General features: G+C 40.9%; 11 protein-coding genes across 11 annotated transcripts; 3 read left to right on the top strand and 8 right to left on the bottom strand.

Annotated features, from left to right (window-relative positions):
• Positions 1-243: 243 nt before the first annotated feature.
• ATC70_001119 (uncharacterized protein) lies at positions 244-1,981 on the top strand (the record flags this gene model as incomplete). The annotated part of the gene is made up of 7 exons (XM_064820521.1): positions 244-331; positions 532-782; positions 841-951; positions 1,013-1,177; positions 1,255-1,332; positions 1,385-1,540; positions 1,598-1,981. The coding sequence occupies 7 exons, from the start codon at positions 244-246 to the stop codon at positions 1,979-1,981; spliced, it is 1,233 nt and encodes a 410-aa protein (XP_064684441.1).
• A 385-nt stretch (positions 1,982-2,366) lies between these two features.
• Positions 2,367-4,040, bottom strand: ATC70_001118 (uncharacterized protein; the record flags this gene model as incomplete). The annotated part of the gene is made up of 2 exons (XM_064820520.1): positions 2,367-2,455; positions 2,519-4,040. The coding sequence occupies 2 exons, from the start codon at positions 4,038-4,040 to the stop codon at positions 2,367-2,369; spliced, it is 1,611 nt and encodes a 536-aa protein (XP_064684440.1).
• Positions 4,041-4,204: 164 nt separating this feature from the next.
• Positions 4,205-5,710, bottom strand: ATC70_001117 (uncharacterized protein; the record flags this gene model as incomplete). Its single annotated transcript, XM_064820519.1, has 6 exons — positions 4,205-4,330; positions 4,386-4,497; positions 4,553-4,896; positions 4,970-5,304; positions 5,373-5,504; positions 5,566-5,710. 6 exons carry the CDS (start codon positions 5,708-5,710, stop codon positions 4,205-4,207), a joined length of 1,194 nt encoding a protein of 397 aa, XP_064684439.1.
• Positions 5,711-6,343: 633 nt separating this feature from the next.
• ATC70_001116 (uncharacterized protein) lies at positions 6,344-7,803 on the bottom strand (the record flags this gene model as incomplete). Its single annotated transcript, XM_064820518.1, has 3 exons — positions 6,344-6,516; positions 6,581-7,519; positions 7,578-7,803. The coding sequence occupies 3 exons, from the start codon at positions 7,801-7,803 to the stop codon at positions 6,344-6,346; spliced, it is 1,338 nt and encodes a 445-aa protein (XP_064684438.1).
• Positions 7,804-8,147: 344 nt separating this feature from the next.
• Positions 8,148-9,142, bottom strand: ATC70_001115 (uncharacterized protein; the record flags this gene model as incomplete). Its single annotated transcript, XM_064820517.1, has 2 exons — positions 8,148-8,904; positions 8,988-9,142. 2 exons carry the CDS (start codon positions 9,140-9,142, stop codon positions 8,148-8,150), a joined length of 912 nt encoding a protein of 303 aa, XP_064684437.1.
• A 1,701-nt stretch (positions 9,143-10,843) lies between these two features.
• Positions 10,844-13,091, bottom strand: CTA8_1 (Heat shock transcription factor; the record flags this gene model as incomplete). Its single annotated transcript, XM_064820516.1, has 3 exons — positions 10,844-12,240; positions 12,313-12,828; positions 12,884-13,091. The coding sequence occupies 3 exons, from the start codon at positions 13,089-13,091 to the stop codon at positions 10,844-10,846; spliced, it is 2,121 nt and encodes a 706-aa protein (XP_064684436.1).
• Positions 13,092-18,858: 5,767 nt separating this feature from the next.
• ATC70_001113 (uncharacterized protein) lies at positions 18,859-19,607 on the top strand (the record flags this gene model as incomplete). The annotated part of the gene is made up of 4 exons (XM_064820515.1): positions 18,859-18,871; positions 18,932-19,014; positions 19,068-19,319; positions 19,383-19,607. The coding sequence occupies 4 exons, from the start codon at positions 18,859-18,861 to the stop codon at positions 19,605-19,607; spliced, it is 573 nt and encodes a 190-aa protein (XP_064684435.1).
• Positions 19,608-19,656: 49 nt separating this feature from the next.
• ATC70_001112 (uncharacterized protein) lies at positions 19,657-21,060 on the bottom strand (the record flags this gene model as incomplete). Its single annotated transcript, XM_064820514.1, has 1 exon — positions 19,657-21,060. One exon carries the CDS (start codon positions 21,058-21,060, stop codon positions 19,657-19,659), a length of 1,404 nt encoding a protein of 467 aa, XP_064684434.1.
• A 333-nt stretch (positions 21,061-21,393) lies between these two features.
• Positions 21,394-21,688, bottom strand: ATC70_001111 (uncharacterized protein; the record flags this gene model as incomplete). Its single annotated transcript, XM_064820513.1, has 2 exons — positions 21,394-21,604; positions 21,678-21,688. The coding sequence occupies 2 exons, from the start codon at positions 21,686-21,688 to the stop codon at positions 21,394-21,396; spliced, it is 222 nt and encodes a 73-aa protein (XP_064684433.1).
• Positions 21,689-21,940: 252 nt separating this feature from the next.
• SMC3 (Structural maintenance of chromosomes protein 3) lies at positions 21,941-22,541 on the bottom strand (the record flags this gene model as incomplete). The annotated part of the gene is made up of 5 exons (XM_064820512.1): positions 21,941-22,012; positions 22,074-22,114; positions 22,169-22,240; positions 22,296-22,423; positions 22,483-22,541. 5 exons carry the CDS (start codon positions 22,539-22,541, stop codon positions 21,941-21,943), a joined length of 372 nt encoding a protein of 123 aa, XP_064684432.1.
• A 1,546-nt stretch (positions 22,542-24,087) lies between these two features.
• Positions 24,088-26,429, top strand: ATC70_001109 (uncharacterized protein; the record flags this gene model as incomplete). Its single annotated transcript, XM_064820511.1, has 2 exons — positions 24,088-25,500; positions 25,560-26,429. The coding sequence occupies 2 exons, from the start codon at positions 24,088-24,090 to the stop codon at positions 26,427-26,429; spliced, it is 2,283 nt and encodes a 760-aa protein (XP_064684431.1).
• Positions 26,430-27,146: the final 717 nt, after the last annotated feature.

Genomic DNA, 27,146 nt, shown 5'->3' with positions numbered 1-27,146 from the left:
TTTCTCTCTCTCTCTTTCGCCCTCTCCTTTATAAAATAAAACTCGATTGAAATTGTTTGATTCCTGTTTCTTCTCTTACTACATTTTTAGATTTTTTTTTTGTTTGTTTTTCTCGTATAGATTTGGTTGTAGTTGGGAGAGAAAAAGAGAAACACCCAAGCGACTTATATACCTCATTCATCCTATATCAAACAAACGATTTCTATCGAGGAGCCTTGAATTAAAAGGAGACGAAATTACATCATGGCGACACAACCACCCACTTCTGTGCCTACCGTCAAGGTGACTAAACTAGAAGACAACACTAATTCAATTCTCGATGAACCTCTTTGTAAGTATAGTCTGGGCAAGACATGGAAGGAATTGCGTGTGTGTGTGTGTGTGTATGTGTATGCCTGATGGGCAAAGGGGGGGGTTTTTTTTTTGGCTCAACACATGGGGAGGAGGGGGGTGGGGGGTTTCTCACTCAAATCATGATTACCAGGGCGGGGTTTAGGGCTTGTCAACTCATAGCATCCATCATGTTTATAGTTCATCCTCACACTCTCACTGCCTTGATCGTTCTTTTGGCACTGATGTTCTATGCTGCCACTAGATCCAACTATGAAAACACAGCAGACAGTATCAAACTAGGTGTATTGGCTGCTGTAGCTTGTTTTGTATTTATTGGTATGCTTCATTTCCCAGACGGCCCCTTTGTTCGTCCCAGTAAGCCTATTTGGAGAGCCGTACTTAGTCTGAGCGTTCTCTATCAGTTATTCTTGGTGTTCATGTTGTTCATGGTAAGTAGTCAATTCCAGACATGTCATTTGTGTGATGATCTAATCATGATCCCTATAGAACAAAGATGACGCTCGTAAATTCATGACGTACTATGACTCCAGCTTGGGCGTTCAGTTGCCTGAAAGATCCTATGCTGATGCATGTGCTCTGACCTGGGAGAACATTACAGTAAGTTGGACAAATGGACGACTATTTGAGCCAGCAGGATGCTGAACGTGATGTTTACTAGAACCAAATGGATATCTTTGTGGTTGCACATGCCGTTGGATGGTTTGGTAAGGCTTTGATCCTGAGAGATTACTGGTTTTGTTGGATTATTTCCATTGCATTCGAGCTATGTGAATACTCTTTGGAACATCAGCTGAATAATTTTGCAGAGTGTTGGTGGGATCATGTGAGTCTTTAGGGCATGATGATGATTGAATACGGTCATTAACAAGGGATTTTTTTTTTTTTTTTTTTTTTTTTTAGTGGATTCTTGATGTGCTGTTGTGTAATTGGCTTGGTATCGAGGTTGGCATGAAATTCTGTCAATATTTCTCTGTCAAGGTAACACAGCATAGTCGTATCGATGATGCATGGTAACTGACATGTGAGATAGCAATACTCTTGGGTTGGGTTCAGACAAATCAAGTCATTCAAAGGTAAAGCCAAACGCGCTGTTCAGCAATTTACTCCTCGCGAATGGACACGTTATGAATGGAAGACCACCAGCACACCCAAAAACTACTTTGGTACCGTCCTCTTGTTGCTTGTCGTAAGTAGATCTACCCTCTAGCTGAGTGTAGATGAATCTAACCGAGCTGCTGATTAGTTTTTACTATGTGAATTGAACTGCTTCTATCTCAAATATCTTCTTTGGGTCCCCCCAGAGCATCCCATCAACACCTACCGTTTGATCCTCATTTTCCTCTTTGCTCTTCCAGGGGCTAGAGAAGCCTATCAATACATTTCAGACAACACCACCCTTCGTATGGGCGCTCATGCTTGGTTACTCATCTTCAACATCTTGACAGAAACCCTGATCTGTTTAAAGTTTGCTGAAAATGAATTCCACACACCTGCGCCATTGGTCGTCAAGGTGGGTTGGTCTATTGCGTTGACTGTGTTGCTTGTCATTTTCCCTGTGTGGCGATTTGTCATCAATCCTGTCAAGAAGGTAGAAGGCGAACAAGTGATTGTAAAGAAGAGCGAGTGAACGTCATAAACAACTATATAATTCCAGCGCGTAATAAATAATTTTCTGTAATGTCTACTTACAGTGTTGATAATAGACATACGAGGAGGTTTATTTCGTGTGGTTGCTGAAGTCAAAGAGGGAAACTAAGTTGGATAATTAATAGCGAAAGAGAAAGGGAACCATATACAACGAAATATAAGGGATAGTGATAATATATATAGTAATTTTTTTGGTGAATTTACTAGAACTGAGTGTGTGTGTGTGTGTGTGTGTGCAGAGATGATCCAGATATATATTAATATGAAAGAAGGAAAAGATACGGGTATATACATATATAAAAGCAGCAGGGAGAGAGACAGAGAGAGAGAGAGAGAGAGAGAGAGAGAGAGAGAGAGAGACTTGATTAACAAGTGTAAACCTTTTGAACACTAAAGATTTCGGTTCTGCAAATAGCACATTCAGTGAGTTTTTGAGCACACAGTTGGCAGTATGCTATAAAGAGAGAGATAGACGTTAGCACGCCCGTCTGCAAACATGCCACATAAAGGTACATACCATAATGGTAGCAAGGTATCAAGCAATATTCGATATTTCGAGTAAAGCATAAACGGCATTTGTTCAGTTCTTCATCTTTACCAGACTTTGACTTTTCCTCTAGCATGACGAGTACCTCTTCTTTGAGCTTTTCGTTATCATTCATTAAATGTACCACATCCAGTTCAATCTTGGACAGCCTCTCTTGACAGTTGATCCTCAACACGCTCTGTTCATTGTGCTCGTTTTTACTGCGGTGCAACTCTGTTTGAAGGTCAGTCGTTTTACTCTTCAATCTATCATATTTTGAGGTCAAATCTTGGAAGCTTGTGGTCATGGCATTGATAGTAGATTTGAGTTGTGAGTTTTCGTTTCGAACTTTGCTCATTTCGAATTTCAGCAAGGCCAGTTGTTGTTGCTCGTCCAACTTGGTATTGGATGTTGGCAGTGTAGCCGTTTCTGAGGACATGACAGGTGAAGTGACATTGGAGCAAGAAGAGGCGGATGAAGATCTGGACAAGTCGGGTTGTGAAGCGGGTCGTTTAGCCATGACACATGTTGGAATGATCAGTGGTTTCATTGCCAATGTAGGCTTGGGTTGGTGTATGTTTGAATCTGATATAGAGTCCAGAGTGTTGCTATTGTTGCTAGAGGGCTGGGACAGCGTTGCCAGAAGGTCGGCTTGATGTCCCTCTGTGGGGAGAGCGGGTGGCGTTGGCTGATCCGGATACTTACCAAAAGGCATAGGCGCTGGTTGTTCTGGACAAAGCACTTTTTCTGTTAGCGTCTCCTGCTTTCTGTTCATGTACTCTTCATGGCTGATACTGTTGTGGATGTTGAAATTAGGCCTTGGAAATGCCACTTGATGCGCAGGCAAAATCCAGCTGCATTTCTTTGCACCATCCACATCGCCGTTCTTGCAAGCAAATGAGATGGAGTGGCTTGTTCTATTGATGCGCATAATGACAGGTTTGTGGCAAAAGCATTTTGGTAAGACAATGGGCGGATTCATGTCGAATTTGTTCGAGGTGCGGAAGATGGCACAGAATGTAAAGTTGTAGAAGGGGCAGCTTCGCAGTTCGACATAATCGATATTGACATGATGAGTTGCTCGCAGTGTATCACAAAACTTGATCCAGGATATTTCGTGCACATGAAACCCACAGACGTATCTGCTGGACGCTTTGTTGGTGGTTGTTGCAGGGTCCACATCAAAGTTGTTGCAAACAAGGATAGGGCCATACTCGCTGGTGTAGACTCGATGTGCTCGTTTTCGACAAAAGCATTGCGTAGGATTGGGCAGCACGATATTGAGCATATCGCTGGTAGCAGTAAGATTGTGAGTGCTTGAGGTTTGCTGCTGATGCTGCTGATGCTGCTGCGCTGATCGTGGCGGTGATGTAGGAGCTTTTGCTGTTGTAGATGATGTCGAGGAGGATGGAGAGCGCATCGATGAGACAGGCGCTCTTCTATCAAACGTACGTTGCTCTGGCTTCTGACGAACCTCTTGCTGGACCCAGCTGATCCACTTGTTATCTGACATGGTGCGTGCTTGAATTGATAGATTGACTGTCGATACAGCAAAACGAAAGAGAAAAAAGAAGGCTAAAAAATTTTTAATGGGGGGGTTTTTTTTTTTTAATTGTAAATAAGAGTAATCAGTGAAGTGTAGGCAAGTGAGGGAATAATGAAAATGAAGAGGAGATTTTATTTTCTAATGTTTCTTGGGGAATCGCGTTGATTGTAGTAGGATTCAACCTCAAATTGCAGCTCTTTGACCTTTTCGCTTTGAGCCTCCAGTTCCTTGTGAAGACGATCTCTTTCAGACAAGAGCTGCAGATCTGATTAACATCGGATATCTTGAAATACAGTGCTACGGAACGCTTACCTGTTGCTCCCATTGACGGAATCGAGTCTCCTCAGATTTGACCTTTTCAGTAAAGTTTTTGCGCAGTTGCTCCTCCTCCTCTGCAAATTTAGCATTTTCATCCTTTTCAGCACTATGGATCTGGGTCAGCCGCAAGCAATGATGCCATGTGTGGATCAGGCTCTTACCGTGGATCACCAAATTTGCGAGTTTCCATTTGGATTTGGCGGTAGTTTTCATAGTGGTTCTCCTCCGTCGTAGTGATTAAATCCAACATGTGCGTTCTGATCAACAGGCTTCTCAACTTTTTGAAATCACAGTGATCGTCGTTTTCTACTTCAGCAACGCCCCAAGAGTACTCACGGCCCTTTACTCGGCGGCCATCAGCAGTGAGGACATCTTGTGTTGATCCAATGACAGAGAAGGGCATGGCAGCCATGATGTTGACATTGCGCTTTGTAGTGGTTTCATCGTCGCTCTCAATAGGAGAGGAATAGCACTGGATATTCTGAGCAGAGATAACTTCTCGAATCTACAAGGGACAGAGGGAGTGATTTAAGGGTTAATTAAGGAGAATTCTTTTTTTAAGGAGTGTTTTTGTTTACGTTTTGCTTGAATTTAGCCAAGTCTGAGGGTGTCAATGTATCTGCCTTTGCAATGACTGGAATCAAATTGACGCGAGAGCCCAATCGTTTCATGACCTCAACGTCCAAGGGAGACAGCGTGTGGCCAGTCGGCTTGACAAAGTAGAGACAGACATGGACACGCATATCGACAACACCCTTACGACAAGGTTGCTGCTCTTGTCTCATGTAATTTTCGTGTTGATCGTCAAGGAAATCAACGATTGGGATCCATCCATGGCGGTTATTAACATAATCACCAAACCCAGGAGTATCAATGATGGTCAGCTTGACCTTGAACATTTTTTCTTCCAATTCTTTTAGGGGGGGGGAGAAAGGCAAGAGTCGATTAGGAATGCTTCAATTCCTTGCTGGCATCTCTTACCTGCTCTAGTGATTTGAATCTGAACAGTCTTGGTGGGAGCCTTGGAACGTCTCTTGGCCAAGTTTTTAGGTTCCTTGATGGTAGATGTGAAGAGAGTGTTTACAAAGGTAGTCTTGCCAACACCAGATTCGCCTATGCCCCCCCAACCACATCAATATCACACACATAACCGTCTAGTATAAGGCAACTTTACCACAAACCATCAAGGTGAAGTTGGCGCCATTTTTTGCTACAATCTTGTGTCTTTGATTAGGTAAATTGGCAATACCTGTCCCTGGTGATGTGATGGGCTCAGAGGGAGGAAGAGGTGCTGCTTCCATTGGAGATGCCGCGGCCATTATGAAGAAGAATCAAACAACTAGAAAAAGATGAAAGATAGAGAAGAAGAAGAAGAAGAAAGAGATAAAGATCAATCAAGATGAATAGACGGTTCATTTGGATAGGGGACGCATACGATTAAAGGGGAAATGAAGGGGCCAGAAAGTATAACTCAAATAAAAGAAATCAATAGGGATTTATGCTGTTGTTTATGTATTTGTTGTTAAGTTCTCAGAGAGAGGGGGGGGGGAGCGCATTCGTAGCATGCTGCAACAATTGTGATGATTGTCTCTATCGTCTATGCTATCTTTTGTACTATAGACATTCTGATAAATAGATATATATATATATATATATATATATATATATATACGTCAACAACATGCTATACATGGACACATTCCTCAAGGTATTCTCTCTCACTGCCCAAGAAAAAGAATATGCCGGAAAATGCTTTTGGTTATGTGCGCCTTGCTCATGTACAAACAACCCTATTTTGCCATGAAATTCAGGCATGTATTACTAGGCTAAATTATTAAAAAGAATGTATATTTACATATTGGATATAAAATATAAGAGTAGGGTCTTTGGGATATAGTATGTGTAGTAGTAGTCGTAATCAATCGATATCTAAAAAGGGATGAATAGGAGATCTATGGCTGTTGTTGACTGATAATGGCATGGTAATTTTCTGAATTTCGTTTTAAAATCTCATGAACAGACCCCAATAATCTTGTGAATGCCTTTTTACCCAATGTAGCGCATTTCAATCTACCTTTAGCAACGACTGTAGCTGCTCTGGGACTATCGTTGAGCAGAGCGAGTTCTGTATTCAATTGAAAAAAAGTGAGCCATGTAAACTAGATGCTAATTTTAAGCAGCACACAAACCTCCAAAGTAGGCCCCTCTTTCAAACTGATTCACTTCTTGCTGATCTCCATTCTTATCTACCTTGTAAAATACAGCAAGGCCAGATTCAATAATGTAGAACTGGTCCCCCACATCGCCTTGCAAGATAACATGGTCTCCATCATTAAAGTAAACAGATTCCAAAGCATCTGCAATCTTGTGGCGTTCATAGGGCTCTAATGACTTGAGCAATGGCACTTCCTCCAAAAATGATTCGTACATTTTGCGCTTGCGAGAGGTATTTTCCATCAAAATGGTTCTAAATGTAACACGATCAAGAGCCCACAAGACAGCACTTGAAGTAGCTACAATGGTGGCAGCACGTGGTGCATTATACATGAGTGCCAATTCGCCAAAGCTTCCTCCTGCTTCATACGTCGTTACTAATTTCTGGGCACTGCTTTCGCTGTCCTTGTCTTGACTGGTAATGAAACAATCAAATGTGCCTGATTCAACAACGTAGAAAAAGTCGCCCACCCCGCCTTGCTCGATGATGGCTGTGCCTTCAGCCACATGTTTCTCCTCCATGGCATCAACAACATCTTGGTGATGCTCTTCATCGAGATTTTTGAACAAAAAGTTGCTACCTACACTCTGCTTGATACCCTCAATTTGTGCGGGAGTTTTGGAAACTACCTTCTTGACAAATCCCTGAGAGGGAGCCATCGACTCTGCACTGACTGAGGTACGTCTGCCTCGATTATAATTGGCGGCAGCAGGGATGCTACTAAGCGGTGTTGTAGAGAAGTTGTCTCGCTCCTCATCGTCGTCTTCCTCCTCTTCATCGAGCACAATGTCATTGTCAATGTCTTGATCATTTTCATAGTGATGGCTACTACTGTTGCTACTGTAACTACTGTAAGCAGGCTCAAACATGCTGCCGGCTGCGCCATTCTCGGCCAAAGGATGATGCTCTGTTTCTATCTTGTCAGGTCAGAACATACTGTAAATTATTTATCAGTCTTTCTACGATTTTACCCAAGCCATGCTGCTCACGAAAGTAATTGGTTCTCTGCTCCTCTAGTTTTCGGTTAAAGAAATTGGCACAATACTGTAATACATCATGAGGCTGATCTTTGCAGTAAACTTCATGGAGCTCGGTCAAGAGTTGAGTATATTCATCGGCATACGAAAAATTGAATGGTTGTTGTTGATCTTGATGTTGTTGTTCCTGTGAGGATGGTTCACCGAATGTAAAGGTCATTTTTTTTTTTACCTGCTTGAGTTGATTTATTGAACAGGGGGGATAGGATAAGATTCTATAGCGGTATAAAGATTGAGTAGTGTAGAGCTTTGAATAATGAGAGCAGAGTGAGAGAGAGAACAACGAACAGGGAAAGGGGAAAAAAAAGTGAGAAAGGAAAGAGAAAAAACTTTTTTTTTTTTTATGTATACACACATACATCCACATATCACAAATTAATACTACAGCAGCCAACTAACCACATAATGATAATAATAGTTTTTCCACGTTTTTTAATTAGTGTGTGTGCGTGCACATATCACTTCAAAATGTAACGCGAGATGCCTCTTCCCTCGTGGTTTCGGCTAAATTCCCATTGAGCAAAACAACAGTGTTGTGAATGTATCATCTGCCGTTTTGACTTGATTTCCCGTGCGTTTCCTTCCAATAAATACAAATAGTTGATCTTCTGCTCCCAGGAAATCCCCAATCTCTTGCTTTTCCACTATTTCTCCACTGGATTCGTCTTTTTCTTGGGAATACTCTAATTTTCGCACTGGTTCGTATTCAAAATATCTTCCAAAATAATCTTGCCAGAACCCAACTTCCTTTTCAAGTGAACGACACTTGTAACCAATCACTACCTGCGTAGAAGCATCACAAACGTCCAAAAGTGTATCCAATAGCATGCTAAATAGTTCTGGAAAGTAGACACAATCACTAACAATGACAAGATCAAATCGCCCTTGATCTACCAGCTTTTTCGCATCCTCACGATTGCCCCAGTGAAGTCGATCCACAATGATTTCTGCGGCATTGTCGTCGTCGTCGTCGTCTGTAGAATGCATGTTGACATTTTCTTGTATTAAAGGTACGACTTGCTCCAAGTCTGTAATGAGCAATTGCACTGGTCGACGTAACTGCTGCGCTAATGCAATGCCTACATACCCTGTTCCCGCGCCAAGTTCAAGTATACGATATGGTTTGACTGCATGATCATCTTTATCATCTGATGAGGTGTCTGTGGTAGTGTTGTTCTTGTAGTATATCTCTGGGATAGGATTGCTAGGTTCAATCATCGAACGGGTATCAGGTGAAAACAGTGCTTGTAATGTGTACGCACTATGTGATGCATTTATCAGTACATCCTCCTCCTCCTCTTATTACGTCAAAACGCACACACACACACACACACACACGCATACCTCTGCCATATTTTACCAGCTAACCCAAACTGACCAATATCTTGTTTCAACTCGAGCGAGCTTGTCTTTAGATAACCAGGTGCTCCTTCTGATGCAGTGACATTCAAGCCTTCGGGTAAGTTTCCAATTTCAAAATCTCGATCATGGGCTATCATATCAACACCAAGTGGAAAAGAAAGAGGGTAGGACGGGACGGAAACGAAACAAAAAGAAAACTAAAGAATAAATTTGCTGCTTCCAATATTATAATGCAAACAGGCGGAGACTTATCATCCATGGCTAGTTTCATATTCGCCCTGAATTTTTAGAAATCAAAGGACTTGAAGATTCGTTTCAAAATGCCCACTGGATCTGGTGATAGGACATTGATCCCGCTACCTTCCACCTGCTATTAGATTATGCGGGATCATCCAAATATCGAAAAATAATAAGCTCAATAACGTCATCCTATTGGCATAGTATTATGAATCTCACTTTTTAGCCTTACTCTGTCATGAAAAACACCCATAGCTCTCCTGTACCTGTGAATCTGGCTTTCCTGCAACGCATCACGTTTGTATCATCAGAAAAAACTCATGTGCGGACAGCCATCGTACTGGCGTTGCTTCCTACTGCTCCAAATTGCGCAGAACACAGCGAAGTTTGGGTGCATTTGAGCTTGGATTTTTCGTGGTAGAATCTGTTTTAAACTGTCAGAGTAGCACCAAACAGTTGCTTTAATCCAGCGTTCACTTACTGACGCCTTTGAACAACTTTTTTAGGATCGCCGAAAATTGACTCCAAACCATGAGGGGTGCCTCAAGATTTTTGTCAAAAATCAAACAATCGCGTTTTTCACCCTAAAATCGAAGACTTTTACTATGGTATGTATTAAACCAAAATGTGTCTTTCGCTTCGAAGCAACCCCTGAAACTTTATCTGTGAAACCTTCATTTCCAAAATCTTGACATTTTGGTCAAAAACAGTATTTCATATTATGAAGTATTGCTCAATAATTTTACTCAAACCATCGCTTATAATTAGCACCATTAGATGCGCCTTGAAGAGTACTTTAAGAAAGCTTAAGGGAGTAATTTTTTTTTTTTGTAGGGAAGTCGAGCTCCAGGTTTTATTTAAAGTCCTTTAAATGTCATGCTGAGGGATAGAAAAGACTGTTGGTGGACCCAATGTCTGCAAAGAAGGGGAATAAGATATTTTTTGAACTAAGTTGGGAAAGAAATCTACTACTAATAAGGTGCGACTCCTAGAGCCAGTACAGTCTTGCGGAAATCGTCAAAATATAGATCATGGATAAGAGCACAAAACACCAAACGAGGACATCAGTACTACGTCAAAAAATCAAACAACTTGCGTTCACCAGGATTTGAACCGGGATCCTCCCGTTGGCATACGGGAGTTCTACCACTTCGCCCTACCACCAGGGACAGCTTAAGGGAGTAAGGATATATTAGTACGGTTTATATAGTCGAATCGTGCAAAATACTTCGATCAAGTCGCAAAACAATCAAAAAATTACTATTTCGAGGTAGAAAAAAGTATCGGAAATTCAATCAATTTTGGCGGCAGTATGCAGGTGGCTGGCTGGCAAACACATCAACAATGCTTTTGAGCTTAAGCATGGTTACAATCTGTCAAAATGCACTTGTTACAATGCGCAATATGTAATCAACAAGCTAAAGTGATGAAAAAAAAGTTTTTATTACCAATACATATGTATATCGTTGAAATTATTATATTATTAAGTCGGAAAAAAAAAGAAGAGAAATCTGTTATATAATAGTATTAAAGTGGTAAAATGAAAGAGTAGGCTTTCTTTTGTAAAATAACGGATTGTGTAATGAATAAAGGAATGGTATTTATGGACAGTTTTCAGCAAGTTGGTCGATGCAAGTAGCAACGACAACATTGGGCACGACACCACCAATCTTGAGAACAGCTTGAAGAATAGCAGCAATACCTTGACCAGCAATTAAACCACCAGCAGCACTGAACATAAGATTATCGTAGGCAGCGGGATTGATTTTCTTCCAGACCTTACCACCAGCCCAACCAAGGAACATAGAGAAAGGAACCTCGGGTTGAGGGTTAATCATAGCAATACCGATGGCAGAGATAGATGGGAAGTATCTGTGATACTTTTGAGGAAGGAAGAAATGACGGCAAACGGGAAGGACAACAGCTGCAACAGCACAAACAGCAGTACAGATGATAGAACCTCTGCTTAGGGGCTCACCGCCACCAGTCAAAAGGAGAGTAACGTTCTTCCAAGCAGTAACAGCGACCAAACCAAAGACACAATCTTGAGGTTCGATATTGGGGTCAATAATACAAGGATAGGCATCAGCGAAAAGAATGAAAAGACCTACAGCAACACCAATGGCGAAGAAAGAGGCAACGAATTGGGCCAAGAATTGAGAACGAGGAGAGGCACCGACCAGTTGACCAGTCTTCAAATCACCAACCATGTCGACAGCTTGAGAAGCAGCAGAGGCAGAAATGTTACCAGCCATCAAATTGTTCTTCATGACGTGGTTGATGCTATCAGCAGGCATCTTGGCAAAGACAAGCTGAGACATCTTACCAATGGAACCAGTGGGATTAATATCAGTCTCACCAGAGGCTTGAATACCAACGAAAGAGAGCAAGAAACCGAGAATGACAGCAATCAAAGATTGATAAACGGGCATACCGAAGTATTCACCCATAATGGCACAAGTGAAAATGATGGAAAGGAGAGTACCAGAGACCCACCACCAAGCAGGGACCAGTTGATCGTCTCTAAAGATCTCATTTTCATCCTTCTCAGAGTTGTAACGGTTGTTTTGTTCATCAGATAAAGTAGAACGGAGGACAACACGACGGAAGAAGTTGGTACCGCGCATGAAAGCAAGCTTGAGCTCACCGCAGCCACCCTTAATACCACGCCAGAGAGTATCATAGTGAACAAAGAGTTCAGTAAAGGCAGAAAGAGCCATGAGAGCAATACCAGGCCACAAGAAAAAACGGTTAGTGGTATCACCCTTTCCATTGAAACCATAGGCAGCAACAAAGGTACCGTTGCTTACAGAGAGAGGACCAATGAGACCATAGATAACGATAGAGGAAATGAAGAAGGAGAGGACAGTGGATCCGGGAGTCATAAGACCAGCACCAAAGAAGGGGAAATCAAACTTGAAGAACCAACCCCAGACAGCATCAGCATTGGCAAGAGGAGCGTAGCCAGCAGCATTACCAATGTAGTAGAGAATATGGACTGGATGGATTAATTGCAATTAATTGTCTGTGCGCTTTGTATAACCCATTTTATCAACTCTAAATTACTTACGGGTATCCAAGAAAGGAAGCCAGTAGGCAGCAAAAGTCCAGATGAAGCAAATACCGAACCAAATAGCCATCCACTTGGCCTTCTTCATGGCTTGCTTCTCGCCTTCAACAGTGTCGTGAAGAGACATGATGGTGATAGCGGCAGCACGGGGAGTAGGGAAAGTCAAGTCTTGCTTGACAACAAAGTGAGAACGAAGAGGTACAGCGAAGCAAAGACCGTAGAAAGCACAAGAGATGGTGAACAATAATAATGCAACAGCATCTTCACGGGGAGTAGTCATAAGACCTAATTTATACATGGCAGGAATACCTGAGACGAAACCAGCAGAGAGACCGCCAGCGGTAGTAGCGGCTGATTGAGCAGAACAGTTTTCCTTGGGACCAAAGTATCCACCACCCCACTTGGGAGGGAGTGCTCTGGACAAAGGCTTAAGAATAGCGAATGAAAAGATGGCACCAAAGAGGGAAGCACCAAAAGTCCACCCAATCTTCAAACCGAGATATGTGTTTGAGGCAGCTATTGACATACACTTTAAGTATACATTCTAGATCAGAATGAAAAAGCGACTTACCAACTAAACAACCGAGCAATGAACCAACGATAGATGAACGCCAGGTGAAGTGGAATTCCTCTAAATGTCTGTTTGCTGCAGGCTGATCGTCTACGATAACTTGGCTATTACTATCTCCATCTGTAATAAAATCTTTCTTCTCATCTCTGAATGATGATCTTGGAGAATCCAACTCAAACTTTTCATCAACGACAGCAGGCGTTGTCATCTTTTTGTGTTTTGAGATTAATGAAAGTGGGAAGTAAGAAAAATGAAAATATCCGGAAAACGAATGCTATCTTTATATACTCGATTTGAATTCTGATCTGTAACATTGATATTAGACATAATATTGGCTTATTCATGTGATCAATCTTGCGATTTTACATGTAAGTATCGAATTAGAATCTTTCGCACGCTTAAATGCCGTACAACTCTCTTTTTTTTTAATCGCGTGAATTTAGTGCTAATTAGGAAAACTTGTTCAAGATTTTCAACTTGACATCCTACAGCTTTTATAGGAAATTCTTTCTTATTTTGGGTTTTTCAAATCGTACATGTATCATTTGCTTTCTTTTTCGTGATTGCTAATTTTAGCATAGCATAATAAACAAGGTTTCTGGATTGTTATGCCAGGGAGTTGATGCTAAGCGTAATGCGGCAGACCAGCAGCATTCACCTGAAAAAAAGGGGAGCATCTAATCGCAAGAATAAGCAAGCTGTCGTATCAAAAAGGGCAAGTTTTTTTTACAAATACAACGCAAGAAGAAGCTTCATTTGATTCTTTCGGAAAACGAAAATGCAGAGTGGTACCTTTTGATTTCCTTTGCTTCTTTTTCTTCTCCATGTTCTTTGCTGATTAACCTACTTGATCGCGGGCTTGACAACCTGGTGCTTTTTTTCAAACTAATAGTATCTCGATCAATTCATACAGCCAACGCGGATGAAATCACTATCCAGAGTCTATCTTGCGCATGGTCTATTTTCGATTATCAAGTTTATATTGGCGATTAATATACGTGATACAATGAATTTCTGATCCGATAAAACGAAGTGAAAAAAAACTGATCTGTTTTCTTATTGGAAAGTTCAATGTAACACCGGGGTCGCTCAATCAGTTATCATCTCTACTCTTATAGGTGCGCATTTATAAGCAATACATTGAATAGAAAAAAACAGACATCCACTTCGACAATTTGGGCTTGATCAAAGTACGTAGGTATTCATAGAGCATTTATATTTACTACATGCAAGCCGACATATAAACACAACTGTCGTATTTGGGATTCTGTGAAACACTATTCCTGACTGATTCGCACATAAAAATTACCTTATCAATATTTTCATGTAACCCAAACAAACATACCTAGAAATATAGTGCTCTAGAGCATACACTGGATAAGGGATAAAAGGGAACATAGACATAACACCCTTATCTATTCCACAGAAAGACCAAGAGGAAGAATTCTAGTTTTCCACGGTTGTCTTGTTTAGACATTTCTACCCTTTTATCGCTGATAACACATGATAATATATTGCCATGCAAGAGTGATGCCGATATGAAAAAATCATAAGCAGACTTTTTTGTTATACAAGAGAGAATAATACGATGATTATCCATCAGTTTTCTATACCCATTTGTAGCCTGCTTCTTTGTTTCCGCTATTCATGCTGTATGATGGAGTATGGTTACTGCTGTGTCCTTTGCTTGAATGCAAGTAGCTATCACTAGATTGTTTTGATAAATACAAAGAAAACCAATCATGTATACTAAACTATTCTATAAAATGTCTAATGCTTTCTTATGGAAACGAATTGTCATACCATATCATATGAATTAGACGAATAAAAAAGTAAAATTATGATATAAAAGTAAAATTGTGGTGGGTGATTTGGAGAATGAGCCAGCCTCTCAATATTGTATAAACAACAGGCAAATACACATCAATGCGAATGCAATGTTACACTGTAATTCGAGTATCTCATTACCATACCATTATACCGTTGGTTGGTCAATTACTTGTACGGTCGATGTACTACAGCACACTCGATTCAAATCAGGAAACTTGGTCAAATTTAGGAATACATCCCCTATTTCACTTGATGGTAAATCCTCTCGTTCTATTTATTTTTGATTCCATGATGTTTCTAATACTTCCATCATGCTTTTCAGATTGCTAATTTTACATGCCTATGAGTCATTTATCCGTAGCTACGTTTTATGAAATTCACACATATTGATATTCGTACAAGATCTATTGATCATGCAAAGCGCAATAAAGCTTACTATTTACAAGATCAATCATGCAGTAACGTGGCGTAGTATATGCACCATGCCGAATTGAAAGAGAAAGATCTAACTTTTCTTGATATGCCAGTAGCAGCTGGGCATCAGGAATACAGATACTATATACAAAAGTCAAAGCTCGTTTTTGGTAACGTTGGGGGTGTAACTTCTTTCAGAATAATTGTGTGCAACATGTCTGGCTCTTGCTCTTGCTGAGCATTGGTTCTTTATTGACCTTGTGCATGGTGATGGGTACATTGAACATTGACAAGCAGAATATGTATAGGCGTAGGGTTACATTCAAATCCGTAAATTATAGCCATATCATAACATAATAAATTTATAGTCCCTAGACACTTTCAAAGCCTCAAAAAGGAAAGAAGTTGATCCAACAAGTATTTGATAAACTGGAGTTATTAAATATAGAATACAAGGAAAACAGCATGGCTAAAGATAGTGCTATATAGCTTGCCACTTGCTTTCCATATGCTTCAAAAGCATCTATTGTTGCCTTCATTGTGAAAAGGGCATTTTTTTTTTAGGAAGACTATTGTTTTATTAATAAAATTCCTTGTTTAAAGTTCTACTAACGTACCCGAATTGGGGAAAAGGATAGTAAGACTGGATATAAGGTGCTTTGCTATAGAAGTGAGTGAACGTTGTCTCGGGAAACTGAAGTATATAGTGTCCTGTCTATGCAGAGCATGATTTGGAGAGGTTCAAAATGAAAGGAGTCAAAGATGGATCTGCAGTGGCAACTCCAAATTGCTTGAAGAATGCAAGAAAATACTTGGTACGTGGTGAGTGTGGGGTAGGGTAAACATGTTGAGACTGTAAGGGAGGAGCGAAGGTGGAGAAGTTCTTGAAATTGCTCATAAGAGGGAGATTGCAGGCCTGGGTCTATGTATGTGGAGAGTGCTTGGGACCAGACAGTGTATTTGATGGGACAGGAAAAGAAAAAGCGCGCTGTCGTTTTGATGCTGGTATTTGTAGAAGGGCAGATCGTGCAATGAGGAACGAATTTGTCTGGCATACGAAGGTATAGGAATTCTTTGGTGGTTATTTTGTTGAGGAGGATTCGGTACCAAGTATTATGAGCATTCAGAGCTATTTCGAGCTTCCAAAACTGACGCCATTGAGTAGAAGAAAGGATAGAACTAGGGGTAGGGGGAGAGGAAGAGGTTAGGAGGCATTTGAAATATTTGATAGAAGTAGCTTTAGTTGTTGGACGAATACTGTTGGGTTCTGCAGGTACAAGCAGAGTGGTGACAAAGGAATGGAGAGCTGAAAATGAAGGAATGTTGGAATTTGGAAGGTTGTGAACCTCCAAGGCGTTCTGAGGTCGCGGTACATTGGGTAGGAAGTTGTAAAGGACGAAACTGTTGAAAAGTAGTTGATTAGAGCAAAGTAGAGAGATAGTTTTGTTGATTGATGGGCCATGTGGCAGTGCGGGGGGAGATGATTGTATTCTAGGCAGAGTCGGTTGGGGTTGAAGATAAATATATCAGATCCTTTGAGCTGACGGATTGTTGGCTGGCTCTTGAGAACGTTGTGAGGGGGGCTGAAAGAGATGGGCTATGGGATGAGTAGGTGGGAGATTGTGGACGAGGAGTTACATCAGTGGTAGGTGAAGGCATGTGGCCATGGCGGCGTGGCTGAAATGATAGTTGTGGGGGATCGAATCCACGACTCGTAGTAAGTTGACTATGGGACCAAAGAGGCGAGGGATGACAGGTCGGCAGTGGGGAAATAGGAATGACCAATGATAGGAGGGATATTTGGCAGTGGAAAGAACAAAGTTGAGAGTGTATCTAAGGATGGGAATGGATGGCATAAGTGAAGGTGAGGCTTGTGGGGGGGGGGTGAATCAAGAAGTAGAGCCAACGCCATTGTAAGGCATTAGCTTGAGTGGCTGGATCGAGGAGTTTCAAGCCACCTTGGTGGATGGGTTGGGTGAGGTGGTCAAAAGCGAGGCTAGAAATTTTGGATCCGCGGTTGATGAAGGTGGCGGCGAGTTGCTGGAGCTGTTTAAGTTCGGGGATGAAAATGTAAAGAGGCGCATAACGTGCCAAAGTTTCGAATATAAGAGCGCATTGATGACGGTGACCCTACCTCGGTATGTTAGTGAGCGGGTGGAGTGAAGCTGGCAATAGATGCGAAGCTTGAACATGATGGAGAGGGCATAGATTGCGCGTTGATTGGCACTTGAACATATGGTGAAGCCTAGATAGGTGAGTGGTTCAGTAGCGGTGCGGTCGTACCATGAGGCGATACCCTGATCTTAAGGAAAGAAATCCAGTGTGGATGCGGTTTACCTGATAACGAGAGTGATTGGGTTGTGAAAAGGGCATTGGGTTTACCAGCCAGCTCCACCGTCCAAAATCAATTCAAACCCAGACTCATAGTCTGTTCCAGATTGGCCAAATCTTGACAAGTTTCGACTCGATTGAACTATTTTGCCAGATTCGACTATATACAGTATGATAATTACCCTATGCTTCTTTAAGCTTTCTTGGAGTGCTTTTCAAGGCGCATCCAATGGTACCAAGTAATATAAATGTTTCGAATAATTTATTGAGCAATTTATAAAAAATAAAAAGAGGTTTCTGGCCAAAACGTCGAAATTTTACATATCAAAGTCTTATAAAGACGATTTCAGGTGTTACGTTGGATCGATAGAAACATTTTGATTTAAGATAAACCATAGTAAAAGTCTTCATTATCAAGGTGAAAAACGCGATCGTTTGATTTTCGATGAAAACCATGAGGGGTACCTCATGCTTTTTGGTCGAAATTTGGCCATTTTTTTTTGGTCCCCAAAAAGTTGAGCAAAAGTGTCAGGAGTAGCTGCTAGACGAAATCAACTATTTGGTGCTATTCCTGCGATTTGAAAAGGTTTTTAACGCGAGAAATCACTGCCCAAATGCATCCAACTTTGGCTGTATATCGCCTACTTTGAGCAGTAAGGGATATCGTTAGTATAGTCTAAGCTCGTATATGAGTTGATTTCATTGATACATATGTGTGTTATTGTAAACGAGCCGGATACACAGTCAAAGATCTTTTATAGAAGGCTCTTACATGAGAGCAAACTAAAAATTGGAAGTTCCGTTAAAATTAGAAGAATTCAGATTGCTTGAAGGCCGTGGATGTACAAACGACAAGCAAAAGTCTTCTTCGTCATGATAAATAGAGAAATAGTTGTATCAAGCATGACTCATGCTAAGTTATAATATATAAGCATTTGAACTCACAAGATTTCAAACAAGTAATAAACGTCAAAATGTGTAAACTTAGCAGAACGGGCTTGATGTAGAGCAGTTGTATAATGCTCCTATTCATAGCGATTATCAGACGTGCTACTCCCTTGAAGCGTCTATTACATAACACTCTACATTCAAGTTGTTGATTCATTGCAATCTCATTACGTGCACTTAAATGGCAATGATAACCAAAAGTACGCAAGCTATCCAGCACTTGAACTTCAAAATTCTCGACGTCGACACTGTAGGAACATCTTATTCTGAAAGCAATCTCTAGTTTCATGGCGAGTAGCACAAGAATTACAGTCGAGGCGGTTGCAACTGCATAAGAATTGATTGGACTACGTGGCAAGTAGTAACCAGTCCTGCTTCATGGCAAGACATACACAGCGCGTGCATTATATCTATACTCCTTTCAACTGTTTTGTTTTAACAATTGTCGCATAATGTCGCAAACAGGTAAACTAGATGCTTATCTGCTGCTTGTCATGGATTAAGTAGTATATATATCAACATTAGAGACTGCAAGCGAACCTGTACAAGTATCCAACAAATACGACTCAACTCAAATCAAAAACGCTGTTGATGATGAACTTTCTCGAGTAATATGAAGTGCAAGTTATCATCACCAAAAGAGATATTGACACACATTTAGTATTTTTCAGAGGACCAGCAGTTTGTTCAATCCCATATCCATACAGACATCAAGCTACTGCTAGGATACGTGTCATGCTTCATTGCAGGAGGATCATTTTTATACGAGTACAAGACGAGTTTTAACGATGCGCTTACTGTAACCACTGTATGTGTTGTGATTTACTGGGTGATTCAGGCCATCTCTTTTGCATATGGCTACCTTGTTGAGAAGGACGAGCTTTTTATTGGTACCAAGAAGGTGGATGGAAAGGTAACAAACAACTGACTCGATTGCCAGTAGCATCAAGACTAACAAACACACCACATTTCAAAGGCTACATCGACATTGAAGATTTCAGGAAAGATTGATAAATATTCACCCATCTATCAACTCTGCCTCAACTACACTGATATTAGCACTGGAAAGACCGTTTCGCATAAAATTGAACCTAATGTAACAACTTGGTTCGATACTAAAGGCGTTCTTGTCAAGCAAACTATGGATTCAGAATTGAACTCTTATTTATCAACGCTGGTACAAAAGTTACATCAAGAATAGTCGCTAAAATAAAGTCTGATTCTTTTAATGACATGAATAAAGGATGAAATTATCGCATAGTGACTAATTCCTCTGCAGAGGTAGGATGGATGGCAACACAGTTGTCAAAGTCTGCCTTGGTAGCACCCATACAAATAGCGACACCGAAACCTTGCATGATTTCATCACTGTTTCTCCCAATAATATGAAGACCAACCACCTTTTCTTCAGGACCGCTGACAATGATCTTGTAAGCAGTGGGCTCCTTCTCATCAAGAACACTAAAGTACATGTTTCCAAATCTGCTTGTATACACCTTGATATTGTCATTGCCAAACTTGGCGCGAGCTTCGTCCTCTGTATAACCCACTGTACCTGATGTAGGATGAGAAAAGACGACAGTGGGGATGTTGATGTAATCCAACTTGGATTGAGCAAATTGAGGACCACCAAAGAGACGATCACTAAGCTTACGAGCAGCAGCAATGGCTACAGGAGTCAATTCAGCCTTACCGACGACATCACCAAGAGCATAAATGTTGGGAGCAGTGGTATTTTGATACTCGTCCACGACAATTTGATGCTTGTCATTGATCTTGACACCAGCAGCGGCAACGTTCAAGCCTTCAGTATTAGAAGCACGACCAACAGCCCAGAGCACAGTGTCAACTTCAAGCTCACCCTTTTGACCAGCAGAATCGTATTCTACAACGATACCAGTGGCAGATTTCTTCAAAGCAGTGACTTTGGAATCAAAGGTAAACTTGACGCCCGTCTTTTGCATGTGCTCCAGCAAAGTATCCTTGATAATGGTATCGAACTTTCTCAAAATTTGCTTTGTGCGGGAGAAGATGGTAACATCTGTACCCAATGCGTGAAAGATACCAGCGAGTTCAATACCAATGTAACCCGTACCTACCACAGCCACACGTTTGGGTTGAGATTCCAATTGAAAGAAGCCGTCAGATGTAATACCGAGTTCAGCCCCAGGAACCTTGGGAATAATGGCATGACCACCAGTAGCAATAAGGATGTGTTTGCCTTTGATTTCGATGGGATCAGCACCTTGGCGAGCAATCGAGATAGTGCTGGCATTGACAAAACTGGCGTGACCATGGAACTGCTCTACGTTCTCTCTGACAGCATTGGCGTCGTAGATACCGTTCAAGCGCTTTATAAACGCATCACGCTTTGCCTTGATGATAGACCAATCAAAACCGACTTCACCAAATTCATAGCCATAGCCCTTCGCTTGACGCAGTGTCTCAAAGACAGAGGCTGTGTTCCACATGACCTTTTTGGGTACACAGCCTACATTTACACAAGTACCTCCCAAGACGCTGTGGCCCTCAATCAAGGCAACACTTGCGCCATGAACGCCAGCAGCTCTTCTAGCACCGGCCATACCACCAGAACCACCACCGATGACAATGTAGTCGTAAATTGGCTTGGATGCTTTAGTTACAGGAGGCATTTTTATACAATCGTGAATGTGCAGGAGTCTATTATTGATAATTTCTGTAGGAAATTAAATGATAACAAAGAAGAAAAAAAGGTTTGATTAGATGTTTGTTGTATATTTATAATGCATATATTTGTTGATGTGACACTTGTTTTGTGTGTGTGTGTGTGTGTGTGTGTGCGTTTACGCTATCAATAATTTAGGCGATTGTTTCCAATCGATTGCATTACCAACCATCGTTTTTATTGGACATCTCTGCGTGTTGTATACAAGGGAAGAAGAAAAGAGAAACATGCAAAAACTTGGTAGAACAAAAGTATTAAATTTCTATGTATCCAATGAGATTCATGCTGGAGCTTGGTTGACAAATCCACCTTCTCTTGTAATGGCGCCGAATCGAATAGCAGCAAGATGTTGTTCTTGATCACTCTCTAAGCCAGCTGTAACTACATCGCCTGTGTGGATTGGACCTACACCTTTAGGCGTGCCAGTCAGAATGACATCCCCAACTTGTAGCTTCATGATGGAAGACACGTATTCGATCAGCGTAGGAATACTATAAATAAGATAAAATTCAAAAGCTTCTATGTCAAGGGTCTTGATTTCAGCACGGTTCTTGCTCTTCTTACCTGAATATCATGTCCTTTGTATTACCGTTCTGACGGTACTCTCCATTAATCTGATGGTATACGTAATTTGTAGTAAGCGTGAATGCGTGATCTCATTACTACTCATTTATCATCATTATCATTACCTTTAGCCAAAGATTAACATTTGCTGGGTCGGAAATGCGGTCTTTTGAAATGAAATCACTGTACGTTTTTTTTTTTTTTTTTTTTTACAATTATTTGAAACATGTACTTCAAGGCTGTTCTCTATTTAAAATTTGGTTTTACCTGATGGGTGTAAATGTATCAAACCCCTTGGAAGCAGACCAAGGCAAACCCTTCTTTTTAGCCGCCAACTATGTATTTTGACAGGTTTAACCGGCTTGCTGAACAATTTGCTCTGATCCTTTATCTTACCTGGAGATCTCTAGCAGTTAAATCAATTGCCAATGCATACCCTATTATAGATCCATCAAAATGCTACTCAAGGCACATGTACTAGAGTCTATTACCACCGATGTATTCATCAGCATTGGCCGCTGAGATGTTTCTACCATCCTTGCCGATAACCACAGCTAACTCGACTAGTAAACAACTAACATTAGCCTCATCAAAGCATGCCACATGCCTCCTTCTTACTTTCATGGTGAACTTCGCATCCCTGTGGCAATTCAATATCACCACCGTTCTCCAAATAAGAACTGGTAGGTTTCAAAAAGAAGAAGGGTGTTTCGGGCACTGCATTGTTCAATTCTTTGGCATGTTCACTATGTGACATTTTATATGAGACATGGCGACATGACTTTCATATGCGTCCAACTATTACCTATAGTTTCTGCCAATAGCTACAATCTTGCGTCCTGTAGTCAAAAATGTCTCGGCCATGTTGTAATAATAGTTATCAAGTTTGAAAAAAGAGATGGTCAAAAGAGATCCCCCAATCTTTATTACAGAATCTTTCTACTGCTGAGGATCAAAATATAGAATTTAAGGGTTGTGTGTGAGAATTCCTGAGCTGCATTATCTGATTTTTGGGAAAGAAGGTGTGATCTCAAGCGTGGCTTTTCGTGAAAATGAAATGGCCAGTAAACCTAAGCTTTTGAACCACAAATAGCAATAGCAATATACATTTCGTGAAGTGTCTGAGGGCTGTGTTGAACCGCCAAAGGTGTGCGAACAATCATAGAAAATGAATAGTGTGGTTGTCAAATTGAAGATCGATGGATTAGCTCAGACATTCATACCTGAAGGCGGATAAACCACATGTATTCTGGCATCTCTCGCCGAGACATGTGCTCTAAAGAAGACTTCCAAATATTCTTATTCATAACTATATACAACTCTTTTATATTCAATATCAAGCGGAGCGGCTCAACTTGCTTATCATTGCATCTTTATGAGATTTGGTTCTACCTTACCATAGTTTAGTACCATTGCGTACAATCCGTAGCACAGAATCAATCGTTGGCGATCGCTCTTGACTTGTTCTTGACAGACACCACAACATCTTCGGAGTCTACCCACTGCTCATTTAAAATCAGGTACGGTTTCAAACTTTGATTTGGATTGATGTCAACAACAGAAGGAAGGTTATTAGCATCTTTTGCAACGCAGGGCGTGTACTATGGGTATCGACATGCTAATGGCGCCTTACCGTGCAATAGTGCTGAGTGCATCTCTTTCAGGACTCGGGGTTTTCTTGGGATAGCACTGGTCAAGCTGGCATTGGTGCGATAGAGGGGGGGGGGGTGGGAGGAGGGAAAATTTTTTCTTGCTTTTGCATTAATTTGAAAATTACCCATTATGTACTAAGCTACAAATTTTCATGCAAAAGCTCGATATGAATCTTGAACATGAACAATAACAACCATGTGTTTTGTGCCTAAAGGTTGCTCAAGTCCATGATCAATATGTTTACTAACCTCATGGCTGATGGAAAAAAAAAAAACCATTTCGTGATATGTACATTATAGTAAATCACACATGGCATCGAGTTGTCTCATTTTCAAGCGGCTTTCAATACAATATAAGGTTTCTTTGGGATTTGACGAATGAGTTTGTGTCCCATGTTGAAATTAGCTTCTCCTTAATCTCTCCATACAACAATTGAATGTTAAAATTTCAGATATGAACAAAACCGAGTCATGGTAACACATCTTTCTTTCATGTAATGGTGATTTTAGCAATAACAAAGGCAAAAAAGAACTTTTCACACGAAGCAGCACAAAAGGACAACAAGCCAAAGCCTTTTCTCTTTTAATTTCGTTGATATCACTCTTTCCTCTTGAAAACCGTTTTTGCTTTTTAACGCAATCCATCGTCTATACAGCTTTTGATACAGCTCAGCATCAGTGTATTTTCACCAACACCTCCTTTCTTCCTAATAAGTTTAATATCTTCTCAACGAATTGTATATCTCCCCTTTTATATCATGTTGGTCAACCATCATTGTTTATTACAGCAACAGCAACTACAGCCACAACAGCAATCGCCATATGTGTCGCCTAGACAACATACAGTGACGGCAGTCGAGAATGAAGACGAGGATGACGATGATTTGAAAGATCTAGACATGATTGAATCACACAATTACAATAGCAAACGAGCGCCCAATTCCTTCTTATTGTTCAGCGCAAAGAGACGCCATGACCTTCAGTCTGATGGAAAACAAATCACTACGCAACAACTAGCAGAGGAATGGAAGAACATGACAAAGGAACAGAAATCAGAATTTCAAAATCAATCACAATGTATACAGTTTACCTTGGACATTGATAATCGTGCTCCAACTACAGTCAACTCACGGAGAAAGCACCCTTTTATACCTAAAATTGTAGTTCCCCCTCCCTCTTCCATGGTGATCCCCAACGATCATTCTGTCGATTCTTCTCCAGTTAGCAGTCGAGGCAGAGAGGATGAAGATGAAGAAGATTCTTATTTCATGCAAGACACTTCAACCTATCATCTTTATCACCAGCCTTATCAGCATCAGCAGCAACAACAAGATCAGCATCAGCATCACTATAGCCATCGTCAGCATCAGCAACCTAGTCATCACCATCATATGCCGAATATATTGATGAATTCATTTCAACACAATAGCAGCAATAACCATCACTCCCATTCACCACATTCAATGTATTCAACGAATCAACATCACCAAACACAGCGTTATTACCATCATCATGCTTCTCCTCCACCCCCTCCAGCTCTACAGCATCCAACTACTCGTATTGACAACCACTGCCGCCACTACCAACAGCAGCAGCAACCACATCATCGATCTTCATATCAGTATCATCATTTAATGAATGACACTTCTCCAATAGCCTCTCCGCCTACACCTTACCAGTTTCATCAACAGCGCCAGATATATCCTTCCAACAATTCCAGTAGTTGCAGTAGTAGTAGTCAATCCAACACCAACACACCTCCTCTCACTGGTTACACCTCTGCAGCTAATAGCACCAAGCTCATTCCAAATCTATCTTATTCAGCAGCAGCTGAAGCAGCAGCTCTTGAATCACTGTCATTCAATGAAGAAAAAGCACCACTCCAACAGCAACTACAAACCCCAACCCAGCCACAACAACAGCAAAAAGCACAGGGGAAAACTGACAGTAGTATAACAGCTGAACCACCATCCTCCACAGCCGCAGCAAACACCACAAGTCAAAGCACCAAGCGAAAGTATGGCATACTTCCAGAAAAGGTGAAGCGACCGCCGAATGCATACCTGTTGTTTAACAGGGACATGCGTCGTCAATTGCATGATGTAAACCAGGGACTCAGTTCTGGTGAAATCAGTAAATCAATCAGTCAGCGTTGGAAACAGCTTTCATCTGTGAGTTTCTCGACCTGTAGCCATTCTTTACTCGCATAAACTGACTCTTGACATTATAGATAGAAAAAGACTTTTACTTTAAAGAGGAACAAAAGTTGAAAGAGCAGCACAAACTTGGACATGACAACTTTATCTACACACGACGATCAAAGGCTGAAATGAAGCAAGCTGGGCACTTGAAGAAGCAGCAGCAGCAGCAACAGCAACAACAGCAACAGCAGCGGCAACAACAGGTCTACCACCAAACAAAACCGACTTCACTACCACTACCACAGTCTCCTCCAAAACCTCAAGATGCCACCGCTTCATCTTCTACTGCAGCAGCTCTTAAAAGGTTGGCCAGCAACAATAAAAGGAAATCAACCAATAGTGTGGGGCGTGATCCGCGTGGCCGAAAAAAGAAAAAGGCGGATGATACTTTACCAAAGCATCCCATGTCTGCTTATTTGCATTTTGCCAAAGAAATGCGACCCATCATGAAGAAGCGATTTCCAACTGCTCGTCTTGTGGAGATCAGTAAAGAGATTGGAAACGAATGGCGTGCCATGGCTCAAATTGATTTACAAAAGTGGATGGACATGGCTAATTTGGATAAAGCGAGGTATGCAAAGGAGATGAAAGAGCGTATCATTCATGGCCAGCAGCAAAAAGACAGTGTGATTGTCAATGACGATACTCAATCGTTCAATAGCAGCCGTAGTAGTATCAGCAGCAGTAGCGGAGCAAGCAGCTATGAAAGCAACTCTCCATTATTGACAAAGAAGAGAAAGTTCTCCTCCATTTCTTCCAGCTCAACATTGAATAGCATAAGCAATGCATCAGCAACAGCTGCCTCAGTATTGGATGATTTGGATAGTGACATTATTGCAACTGTTGCACAAATGGTTAATCCAAATGCTTCTCTTGCTACTGCTGCCAACAGTAAATAGGAGTAAACTATGATTAAATTATTGCACATATATTATATCCCTTTATACACTTACCAATAAATTCTATATACTTTTGTTCATGTTATCTTCTGGAATGTTGATGAGAGACAGCGCCATTTCTTCAGGTTTGCTTAGGTTTGGCACATATTCTGGCCCTGCTATACAGCAGGCAATACTTGTTGTCTGCTTTATCTTACCTGCTTACATGTACATGTCTAAAAGAGAAAATAGTTTACTGATCCTCTTCACAGCATACAACTGGTGCTTCTTTGAGCAACGGGTAAGAAAAGCTCCAATGAGTGATAAATAAACTCGATATATCGAATTCATTTTATTCGATTATGATATTGCGTGACGAATTTTAATCGTTCAAAGGTGCTATCCTCCATACTAAACATTGCTTTTTGTGCATAGTAAGCTTGTACGAAATTAAAAGATACATCGAATGGTACCACTTTTGAAAGTAATCCTACAGCTTGTGCACAAAAAGCCAAATTTTTCAAATATTTTCTGAAATACATGTACCAAGTCTGCATCAGTATAGCTTAGCGATCTTTATTGTGTAGCAACCCAAAAAATTATCTATCGTTTTTTGGGGTGTTACTGAAAATTGTCGCAAATGATACTACTGTAACTGTCTAACAGATTCATTGGGCTCATACAGCCAATTACTCTGCAAGGAGATTGTGAAATCAAATAAATCTATAATAGCCCTAT

This window comes from Mucor velutinosus, assembly GCF_035048745.1.
Source record: "Mucor velutinosus strain NIH1002 chromosome Unknown tig00000041, whole genome shotgun sequence".
Taxonomy (NCBI): Eukaryota; Fungi; Mucoromycota; class Mucoromycetes; order Mucorales; family Mucoraceae; genus Mucor; species Mucor velutinosus.
Note: the sequence above shows the minus strand (reverse complement) of the source record. Positions and strands in the feature narration are given on the sequence as shown.